We start from the raw sequence: 12373 nt of genomic DNA on the forward strand, positions 1-12373 counted from the left end.
CACCAACTCACCTCCTTCACTGGACTATCAATCTGGATATCTCATCCAATTGCTTCCCCCAATCTATCTGAATCATGTCATTCTTATCCCATCTGAGCTTCAGCCAACCAGTTCTCATGCATACTAAGTCTCCCTCAGACACTGGCTGTATCAGGAATAACTGCACGGAGTGCCATCAGCATACTGAAAACACAGTAAGCCTCAAGTAGTGTTTTCTTGTGTATAGGACACACCACAGCTTCTCTAAGAGAAATTGGCAGCCTTCCCTCCCTAATAGAGGCACTGACAATCACAACTAGCCCACTAGTATTCACCACCCAGGATGACATGGATGCATAGGACAAGCTGTGCGACTAAATGGATTATACTAACTGCACTTTAGCATATCAATGATTTTTCATTAGCCTAAATTTAACCAGGGAAGAGCTAGCATTTGATTTCTCTGCAGCCATGGAGGCAGACATTTTGACCTAAATCCTACCCGTCACTTCACCTGAAACTCTGAGCCTCATGTTAAGGTTTCCAAAGCTCCAAGAGTTGTATTTGAAAATAGACTTTCTAAAAGCCCAACAAAGCACAAAAAGTCTTCTGCATGTTGCTAGGGTGTGTATATTTGCAAGTGTATCTTGATACATTCAATCTTTGTTGAAACTCTCAGAAGAGGGAGTATGGTACACCCACATTAAAAGAATCTTCTCACTACAAATGAGAAATGCAAGCTGCTGCTTAATGATTTTTTTATAATTATTATTAAACAAACTTCTTCTGTGACAGACTTTGGTAAGTTTTGGCTTGTCTTCAAAAGGAAGTACAGCCAATATCAGGTGTCACATCTATTTTATTAATTGAAAAAGCTATGGTGCTTGTTCTATTAATTCCTGATCATCTTTCAGGAGATGCTAGATTCAGCTGGTTTTGGGGAAAGTAGGATGAATCAGTGGATGAGCTTTGTATGTTCTACAATATATCTTTGTTTTCAGACTCTTGTGGGTCAAAGTTATATTTATTATTGTTCATTTTTATTTCCTGTCCTTACTGGAAATTTCAGTTGAAAAATGTCAACTAGTGACCACCAGATTATTTTGATCAATTCTAGATTTTGGAATTGAGCAGTGAATCTATTGTTCCCTTGGACTACTGGATCCTCCAGCTGAAACTGAGAAAGGTCAGTGGAAGTAAATGGCCCAATACCTCTCCCATTATATCAATGCCAAAACTCTCAACAATTTCAATGGATCCAGGATTAGACAAAAAGAAGCCTGTAGAACAGAGGTGGGCAAACTACGGCCCGCAGGACTGTCCTGCCCAGCCCCCGAGCTCCTGGCCCGGGAGGCTCACCCCCGGCCCTTCCCTTGCTATTTCCCCTCCCCCACAGCCTCAGCTCGCTCACTTCGCTGCCAGCGCAATGCACTGGACGGCGGGGCTGTGAGCTCCTGGGACAGCGCAGCTGCAAAGCCCGGCCTGACCCAGTGCTCTGTGCTGCATGGTGGCAATGGTGGCAGCATGGACCGGCTCCAGCCGGGTGGCGCGGCTGTAGCGCCTCCTGCCACCGATGCTCCAGGCAGCGCAGTAAGGGGGCACAGAGCGGGGGGGGGGGGGAGTTGGATAGAGGGCAGGAGAGTTCGGGGTGGTGGTCAGAGGGCGGAGCTCTGGATATGGGTCAGGGAGGGAACAGGGGGTTGAATGGGGGCAGGGATCCCAGGGGGGAAGTCAGGAAGGAGGGGGGTTGGATGGGGCCAGAGTCCTGGGGGGCAGATAGGAGGTGGGGGCCGGGCCACGACTCCCTCCCCTAACCGGCCCTCCATACAATTTACGGAACCCGATGCGGCCCTCAGGACAAAAAGTTTCCCCGCCCCTGCTATAGACTCCATCAAATCCATGTACTATAATTTCACTACTGGTATACATGGAAGATATACATACAAAGTGAAAAGCACAGTGCTTTCAGTTAGTATGTTTTACGAATCGGGTATCTTAGAAAATGGAATAAAAGCACCTGTTTCTGTTCTATACTACAGACTTTTCGCTGGTTTTGTTCACATCACTGACAAAAAAATCTTTTTTAAGTTTATAAGTAACTTCTCAAGAATATTTTCTTACACATCTTCCACTCGAACTCGTTGATAGTCAGAAAGAATGGCTCCTACAGAGACACCTTCCACTCCTTCCTTGTCCTTTGGGGGGGAAAAAAAAGGAATAGTAGTGTTACAGATATGTTAATGCACATACTCATCGGCAGACTGGAGATTCAGAAATACATAGTACTTCACTTTGAAAACCAACCAGAAAGGATGGATCCTTTTCTCAGTACCTAGTATTTAAAAAAAAAAAAAGAAAAGAGTAGGCTGCGAGGCCGATCTGCTCCGTGGATACTACTCCAACCTCAGAGGGAACAGTACTCTGCTACCTTAGTACCACTACTCTACAAAGGAAATGTCCAGTGTATCTGCAAAGCATCAGACCCTACCCTGCTCCCTGTTCCTAAAATTCCTACCACCATTCAGTATAGCTGCTCTGGTTCCATTATGCCTGGTACCCTTCATTCCAACAGGAGAAAGGCAGTATTTGCCATTTTGCCCCTAGAAGGGCAAATGAAGGCTTATTATGTTCCTCCCTCCTACAATCTATGCTGGGATGTTTTGCACCACAGAGAAAGTCTCTGAGGATTCCTAATGATTTTTCTCTACTTTAAATTCTTTGCTCTTCTCCCATACAAGGTCCTATGCCACAACAATGAACCTCTGCAACCTGGGAAAAACTATACAGCCAGTTACTACTTTTCCTTAACACAGGCCTCTGTCACCCTAAGGAAAATCATTCCATCAACAAACAAATCTTATCAAGATACAGTGATCACCATTAAACACTATTTGCCAACGTTTATGACAGAGTGGAGTGTGAGATTATGATGTTTTTCCCATACACAGAACAGTAGATATCTGTGGTAACTGTGAGCAACTGTTGACTTTGATAGCTTCTGTTATAAAACAGATTTTCTGGGTTGTTTTCCCATATGATCATTGTTTCTGTTTTTAATTACTTAAGCTGATATTCTCTTTTTGCAAATATAGTAGAAACATTACATTTTAAAATGAATGTACTTTTTAAATGATTCATGGGAAGCATCTGTTTTTTGTTTTTTTATCTTGAGTTCAAATCAGAACCAATATACTGGAACAGAAGTAGCATTATTTTTTTTCATAAATTTTCACCCAATAAAACTCACTTGAGCTGAATTAGTTTTCCTGCCATGGCTGATCATGGTTTTAAGGTGTCATTTCTCCTCTGAGGTTACACTGTCTTGTACCAAACCTCTGAAGTTTGCAGCAAGACTTTCTCACAAAACTTTCATCTATATACCTATGCATATATGTATCTCAGAATGAAATTCATCTTTTTTGTCATGACATTCAATTGAAAACTCATAGTCAGTTCCTTATCAGTATTACCCCCCAAGTCACTTGCTTCATAACTATTTTTAGATAACAATTCCCTGTGCTGCATTATCCTTTCCTTAGTGTATCATTTTATATTTCTTTACATTAATTCTCATCTCATACCAGTCCAACCAAATTCCCAAGTTGTTCATATCCAACTGTATTTTTGATTGCAAATCCATTCTATTTGTCATAACTCCTAGCTGTATCATCTGCAAATTTGATCACTGTTGAATTTACATTCTCCTTCAGGTCATTAATGAATGTTGAATAATACTGATCTCAATACCAAGCTCTATGTGGGATTCCACTTGATGTCTCTGCACATTCTTAAGTAATACTATTGATAATAAGTTATGATATCTTATCTGTCAGCAGTTCATTATCCATTGATATTATTATCCAGACAATACTCCTCCTGCTTCTCTTTGAGATTTCTGTACGATACTAAGTCAAAGAACGTTTAAAAATACAGATAAATTACATCCATTGCACTTCCCTTGCCCACCCAGTCCGTTATTATATTTTAAAAGAAAAAGAGTAATCAAGCTAAGATCAAGCTAAGCAGAATTGTCTCTGAATAGAATTCTTTTCATACTTTTCCAGGGAGCCTTGTTGGGTCTACTTAACGTGTATACTATACATTTGAAAGCTTTTCTCAAGTATTTCTTTGTTCTGTTTGTCTTTGATATGTGAGATACTTGTACTGCTCTTAGTAATACTAGTAGCGCTTATATATAGGGTTGCCAGGCGTCCAGTTTTGGACCAGAATGCCCAGTCGAAAAGGAACCCTGGCGCTCCAGTCGCCACTGCTGACCGGGCCGTAAAAAGTACGGTCGGCGGCGCAGCGGGAGCCGGGGCTAAGGCAGGCTCCCTGCCCTAGCGCTGCGTGGCTCCCAGAAATGGCCACCAGGCCCCTGCAGCCCCTAGGCACATGTGCAGCCAGGGAGGCTCCACGTGCTGCCCCCTCCCCGAGAGCCGGCTCTGCAGCTCCCATTGGCAGGAAACATGACCATTGGCTGGGCACCACAGTAAGCACCGCAGGGATGCCGCCCCCCCTCCTCCACTCCAACCCCCTGCCTCACCCCCGGAGTTCCTCCCACACCCAAACTCCCAACACCCTGCCCCAGTCCCTTCCTCTACCCCAAACCCTTCATCCCCAGAGCCCATCCCCCCAGCTGGAGTCCGCACTCCAGTCCCCTGCCCCAGCTGGGAGCCCTCTCCCACATCGTGAACCTCTAATTTCCGGCCACACCTGGAGCCCGCACCCCCTGTCCAGAGCCCATACCCCCCATACCCCAACCCCCTGCCCCAGCCCAGAGCCCTCTCCCGCACCCCAATACCCTCATCCCCAGCCCCACCCTCATGCCCGCACCCCCAGCCAGAGCCCCCTCCCACACGCCAACCCCCTGCCCCAGCCCAGTGAAAGTGAGTGAGGGTGGGGGATAGCGAGCAATGGAGGGACGGGGATGGAGCAAGTGGGGCGGGGCCTCGGAGAAGGGTGAGGCAGGGGCCTTGGGAAGGGGTGGGGGTGTTGCGTTTTGTGCAATTAGAAAGCTGGCAATCCTACTTACTGTATATAGCACAGTCAGGTTCAAAGCACTTTATAAAACTATTTAATTATCCCCATAACAACTTTGTTAGGTACAGCAGCTAAGTATTATTCTGTATATTTGCACTTTATGTAAATGGTATATGCTTCGCATTAGCATTAATTAGTTATAAATTAGGCTAACCATGGAATAAGTATTGAAGTTTAAGTATATTAATGCACTTCTCAAAAGATTTAAGTTCACTTAGCCTTCATGCTTATGCCTTATACACATCCAAGGAGTATTAACAGATCAATGACCTACTGAACAAAATGTGAATGATGCCACTATAATTCATGTTGCGCATTACCACATTTACAACCAGATTTTCTGTTTTTGCATGTGCCATTATTTTATGAAAATCATCGTATGTTGTGAAGTGAGAGTTTTCCATTTTCATTAATATTCTTAAAGTTTTCAGTGACCATTTCTAAGAGTACCATGTTTTTAACTGAAACATTTCCCTTAATCCAATACAGCAGACTACTAGTAATGGAAACATTTAAGCAGTTACTAGTGCCTTATAGAATAATAGAATACATTTTGGATTATTGATGACAGACGTTTCAAGGTAACCACGTTTCTGTACCATTAGAAGAAGTAGTACAGTATTACCATAGCATCTAGGAGTCCTAGTCATGGACCAGGACCCCCTTGTGTTAGGCACTGTACAAACTGTACAGTGTGAGGAATTATAAGGCTGTCAGAAAACGTGCTGTAAATAAACTGGGAGTATACGACCTGCTTAGTCAGACATGGGACTGGGTCTGAAAATACTCAGATTATCAATATAAGAGATCAAGAAAAGTTTACTAAACTTTAAAGTTCAGATATTAGAAAAATTACTACAACCGCATCTTTTCCCTCAACAAATCGAATCCCTATGTGTGTTCAAAGTCATATCTGCTCACTATAGTGATCCCTGAAAAACAACTTAGCTAAAAGAAAGTGAACTGATCTCATGTAACATCAACAGAATTGTTAACTACGTTAAAGGCAATGGTGTTGCATAAATGTGAATGAGGGCAAATTTGGGGCCATAAAACCTTTTACTAGTGATGATGTATGAACCAGAAAAAGAAGAGATTTACTTTCAGATCTCAGATTTGTAGTTATATAAATCCCAATATCTTTTTACTTGTAATCAGAGCAAATTAAAAATATTAATTTAAGCCCCACAGTGTCATATTTACCTGGTCAATTGTCAGAGAACATCACTTTGAGAGACTCTAAGAAGCAGTGTGGATTTGATTTAATCGTGGATTTCTACATAAAAGTGCATTCTTGTTGGAGCCCGGGAGGGGAAGTGCCCGGCTGGGGGCGCAGGATCTGGAGGCACGGGGGCTGCCCGAAGCCAGTAGCGCTCGGGCAGCCCAGCTCTTAAACAGAGCCGAAGAGTCGGGGAGGAGCAGAGCCGCCATTTTCCCGGACACGTTCGGCTTTTTGGCAATTCCCCCGGACGGGGGTTTGACTGCCGAAAAGCCGGACATGTCCGGGAAAAAGAGGACATATGGTAACCCTAAGATCTCAAATCAGTGAAGGCTACACTCAGAAAGACCTCAAGACTTCTGGAATATGCTGCTCAAACAGTTTCACTTTTCTTTCTACTCCCTTTCCCTCCCTTCTCACATTTATCTCCAGACTTCTTCTCCTTGTCCAGATCTATTCCACCCCCAACAATCTTCTATTCATTGAACTTTTCGAAACTCTGCACTTTTAGAGAGAGGTAAGGGATTGACTCTGTGTACAGAAATTTGCAGAGCAACAATAGGGTTGAGGTCTGTTATTTTTCACCTCTATTTATTTATTTATTTATTTATTTTAAAACATTTTTGCTGTTAACAAGCATGTTATCTCTGGAGACGCAAATCCACAGTTTGAGAACTGCAAAACTAAGCATCTCTGATGGTATCTCTTAGACTAAGCACTGAGTCCCATTGGATAATAGAAAGATTAATCTAAATAATCTATACAGAGGCCTCTGGAGCCCCATAAAATTGGTTCCCTAATCCATGAACTATTGGAACTCATTTACAAAATTTTTCTTAAACATTACATGAATATATTGTCTCATACTATAGAATTTGAATTTATAATCCCTATTCTATGATGAGATATGAGAGATCTTTGAGCTATAATGTATCTTCAGACAGGTTTTTTCCCCTCAAAAAGCATTTTATCAAAAAAATCCGATTTAAATAAAAAAATCTGATTTTTTCATTTATTTTTTAAATCACTGATTTTTATCTACCTTGCTAAGAAGACTCAAAAATTCAGAAGCATAGACAGACATTCTAAACTGCACAAATTGTAGCATAGTAACTTTTTACATCACACGTGTTTAACTGTAAATTTAAGGAACTGTAGTTGACTGAAATTCCTCTCTCTTTTACATCTGAATAGAATCTTTTCAGTAATGTGAGCAGATATGGCTTTGAATACACACCCAGAGAGACGAAATTATAACCTGGCCAGTTCTCAAGAAACAAACGACTTTGGCTACCAGCACCTTCTCAACAGGTTTGCTCCCAGTACGGACGCTGGAGTCAAAACTAAGACCACTAAATCTCTTTCGCAATTATATCGGTACACAAGACAAGAGGATGTTGGAAGAGTTTATGAATAATTTCTTTACTGCTACAGACAGGTGACAAACATCAATACCCTTTTGTCAGCAGTCTGCAACACAGACACTCAGAATGCACTGCTGATTCACATAAAAGTCCTAGTAGAAGAGTGCAGTCCAACTAAGTTGGCTTCACTCACTTTTCTGGGACAGATCCCAGAGTCATGATGGGCAGCCCCAAAAGTCATGATCCCTTCCACTTTCTCTCTCTTTTAGCACCTATGCTATGTGAGGCTGCTTGGAGAAGTCATGAGATATGGTTTACTCCAATGCCACCTAGCCTTATGATTCTCTCTCAGCACTTGCCACCAGCGTAGTTATCTAGATGGCCTAGTGTTTAAGAGAAATAAACACCTGAGTGAGGGCAGTAAGATGCTGCAAGTAGGCCCAAAAATCCTCTGAGATAAGAGAGAAATGAAGCATGGAAAATGCTTCAAAGAACTGGCTAGATCACTAACCTCAGTGAGGGTGTCAGCCCTCCAATCATCACTCTTAGGGTACATCTATACTACTCACTGGATCAGCGGGTAGTGTTCGATGTATGGGGGATTGATTTATCCCGTCTCGTCTATACACGATAAATCAATCCCCGAATTGATGCCTGTACTCCACCCCGGCAGGAGGAGTAAGCGGAGTCAACGGGGGAGCCGCGGGGGTCGACTCCCCGCCATGAGGATGGCCAGGTAAGTCAAACTAAGATACTTCGACTTCAGCTACGTGAATAACGAAACCCCCCCACTAGTGTAGCCCAGGCCTTAGAATCTTACTGGATTCATCCCTTCCTCTGGAAACATTAGCAAGTGAGGGAAAGAAGAATGTCTTCTTCCACCTGCAGGAGACTATGCCCATTCTTCTCATAAAAGGCCTTGCCATTGTGATCCTCTTCACAGACTTCAGATTAAGCAACTACAACCCACTCTACTGGTGGCTGAAAGTGAAGGCCACATAAACACTCCAGTCTGTACAGCATTCAGCAAGCCTTCTCCAAAGCCAAGCAAGCTTATGTGTATATCACACTGCTGCTAATACACATAATAGTGGCTACTCATTCAATTCCAGATCCAATTCAAAGTCCTTTAATTGACCACAACGCCCTTTTGACTGCTGGGGGAAGAGGTCCCTAAGATATGGAATTTATTGATAGAGAAGAGAATGAACGTGGCCATTATCAGATCAGAATGCAATGGACATGCTAAAAATAAGTGACTTACATATATTGTATTCCCAATCGATCAGTATGAAGTAGGCAGGAAATTAAACTTCATTATGAATCAAATTTTCTGCTGGCCTAATTCCACTGTAGTCAATAAAATTTGGCTCTATTTTTTTGGTTGACTTTTACAACTGCCCATGCATGTGCAATTTAAGTCACTCAGATTTTCTTCAGTTTCACAGCATCCCCAAAACGTTCCTTCACAGGAGCTGCATGTGCATCTTATAGGGCAAATCTAGCTGTGAAGCTGCCAATGTGAGAGGAGATTAACACCTTAAACAAATATGCTGATAACTAATGACACTTGGTGGGTAATCTGACTTTATCTAGTCCCGTCTGCATGACTTATTTATAAAGGACCAAGGTCCTGATCCTAACTGGTGTGGAGCATCCACTGAAGTAAAAAGGAACTGCAGATGCCCAGCATTACTCAGAATCAAGTCCTACAATCCTTTCTCCTGTTATGAATGATTTTACATCACTGTGAGAGTTTATTACATTAATTTGCTATTTTTGTTTTATGTATTGTGCAAATGCAGAATCTACTTTTGTCATTTGTTGTTGACTAGTCAATTAGAATTTAGATTAAGTTCCATCTTGCATCCTTCCCAATGATAAAATATACTGAAGAGCAATAATTTTATCCAGTAGGCAATTTTACAGCACCAGTCATTTTTCCTCAGCAAACTGTAATTAAATATGGATATTATTAATGGTATAATATTTTTTTACTAATATGGAACACAGAAGACATACAGAAAATGTAATAAATATTAACAATTCCATGTCTTTTGTGTACCTATTTTTTCTTATCTTATAGTAAAGAACAGATGAAGTATGAGGGCTATATTTAAAACAAAAAAAACCCCAAAGTTCAAAAAGAAAATTAAAATTGGTTCTAGTTATAATTTAAATACTGACTACTGCTTGGATCTGCAATGCTATTATTCCATATTCACCTAGCAGCACTGAAACTGAAGCTAAATCAAAACTTAAAGACATGATAGGAATCAGAAAAAGAACCACACTACTTCTTCGCGTATGTGCAACATGCTTCAGGTGGCATGCGACCAAAATTTATCACCGAATTTGGTCCGCTGATTGGATCATTAGCTTCCCCAGCTTGGGCAGGGTAATGATGGGGAGTGTGACGTGAACACTGATCCATGCCCCCAGAACCACACTCAGGAGTTTGATCTTCCATTCAAATACACAATAATATCACTATTCAAGACAAGGTCTATCTATCTAACTGGCTGGTTTGCAAATTATTCTGTCTCATTGGTTGGTCCATAGAACACTGGCTGGTAGTATGTCAATAGATAGCTGGTCACAGGGTTCTGACTTCTCTCCTTGTTTCCAGCTGTCTCTATAGACCTCTGGGCTCTTCACTGTAAAGACCTATCAGTGGGAAAGGAATGTCCATGGGAAAAAGAAATGATGCAACTAGTAACTATATCTAGGGTAGCTGAGAGACAGGAGGGGAAAAGGTGACTGAGCAGCATGTTAAGGGGAGCCAAATAACAGGTAAGTACATGCAGAGGAAGACAAGGACCTAGCAACAGGAAGACAGGAGAAATGAAGAAAAGAAGAACATGCTGCAGTGAATAGCAAAAATCGAAAATATGAGTAGTGTCTTTCGAAAAGGACAAACACATATCACATTAAAGACAGCTAAAAATTCAAATCCTTTCCTAACATTACTTTTCTATGGAAGCAATTACTGTAACTGCCACAGACATGTTCTGCATCCCTGCAAATATGAATAGCAGGAAAAATGATCTACCCCTGTGTTCCACACTATGAAATACTTTGAGAATAACTAGGTGTACATACTTTGCAGGCAACCAACACTGTAGTTTCTAGGCACTGAACTAAAACAGAAGTCAATTAATTCAATATGATTCATTTTTGGTGTGTAATGGATCACATCTGAGAGGAGGATTTGGTCCTAAAGGTAATCACCTAAAAAAGACCAAGCTGTGATGGTATAAACCAACAAAGTTTCAACTTCGAATAAAAGTAGTAGAGATCATGCCATCCCTATTTATTTGTTTTTCAAACATAATTTTGATTGAATGAATTTCAAATGTGTAGTAAAGCAGATCTGATCACAAGCTGGGAGAGCATGAATGAAGAAACACACAGATGTTTCAATTACTTAGCAGAACAGTAAATTTTTCCTTATTAAATGATTAGTTGAAGATGTCCAATAATATAGCATTACATTCTGAAAATTAAAGCAAGGTCTAACCAGACCTTACTTTTAAGGATTCCAGTAGTGCACTAATTAATTGACTCTTAAAGAGTATTCTATGCATTAGTGGGTTTGCAAATTAGATGTAGCATCCACTATTTTACATGTTTTGAAGAATATAAATGTATATGAACACTAGAATGCATAGCTTTATCAGAGCCAAATAAAGGCTTGATCCTGCAACACGCTGAGCTCTCTGCCTCGTTTAATCAAAGCACTGAGGCACTTGCTAATTTTAAGCATTGAAGTAGTCCTTTTGACTTCACTTAAATTTTGATGGATCAAGACCAGAGTGCTGAGCACCTTGCAAAGTTGTGCCTTAAGTTAAAAAACTATTGTCACACCATAAACAATCTTTAATTTACACATTGCATGCCCATCACCAGTTTTCTACATACTTCAGATCCAAGTCATATCAGATATCATTACTTTTACCATATTAGAAGGCATTTCAGTATTTTTTGTTGGAGTTGAATTCTTCTGTAGCATCGTTAATTGATATTATGCAGTAAATAATGCTAAATTCTCTTACACTCCCTAGGAAATTATGATGATCACCATCCCTGCCTAATCTAATGAAGAGCCAGCTTATAAATGATCATCATGTCTGTAACAAGCATAACCAGCTACTGGTAACACAACCAGAAACTGAAACATTGTCCTCAATTGTAGTATTATACTGCATCCATTGCTAGCAGGCTGAGTTACAAAATTAGTCCTAGATATAAATTAAGTCTCACAATCAGGTGTTTCAAAAGAACAGGTGGAAAGTAAATTATTTGACATTCACAGATTTATAGATTCCAAGGCCAGAAGGGACTGTTTTGATCATCTACCGTGACCGCTGGTACAAACTGTCCATAAAACTTCCCCAAAATAATTCCTAGAGCATACTTCTTAGAAAAACATCTAATCTTGATTTAAAAATGGTCAGTGATGGAGTATCCACAATGACCGCTGGTAAGTTGTTAGATGACACGATGCTGTACAGATAAAAAATGTATGTTGTATATATTTATAAACAAGGGGACTGTTTGTTTGTTTGAAAGAAGTCTTTACCACAGTAAAATAAAAAAACTTGTTAATTTCCTTCTTTTCAGAAAAAAAAAAGTTTCTTCTGCTGAATCAAAGAATTGTTTTTCACCAAAGAGGCTTTTCAACAGAGAGACTTCATAAAAATAACGTTTTGATCTGTCACCGATTGCAAAGACAAAGCTGAACTTTTGGGAATACAATTTAGTCATGCAA

General features: G+C 40.8%; 1 protein-coding gene across 5 annotated transcripts in view; it reads right to left on the minus strand.

Moving 5' to 3' along the window:
* DPH6 (diphthamine biosynthesis 6) overlaps positions 1 to 12373 on the minus strand; it is a 350629-nt gene that overhangs the window by 252537 nt on the left and 85719 nt on the right. For all 5 annotated transcript variants that reach the window (XR_004645505.1, XM_034768927.1, XM_034768930.1 and 2 more), the window contains exon 4: positions 2101 to 2174. Coding sequence is in view for 4 of the 5 variants with exons in the window: in XM_034768927.1 (XP_034624818.1) it covers positions 2101 to 2174 (74 nt within the window). In the remaining variant the exon portion in view is untranslated. The remainder of the gene's footprint in view (positions 1 to 2100; positions 2175 to 12373) is intronic.

Source organism: Trachemys scripta, chromosome 4 (assembly GCF_013100865.1).
Source record: "Trachemys scripta elegans isolate TJP31775 chromosome 4, CAS_Tse_1.0, whole genome shotgun sequence".
NCBI classification, from domain to species: domain Eukaryota; kingdom Metazoa; phylum Chordata; order Testudines; family Emydidae; genus Trachemys; species Trachemys scripta.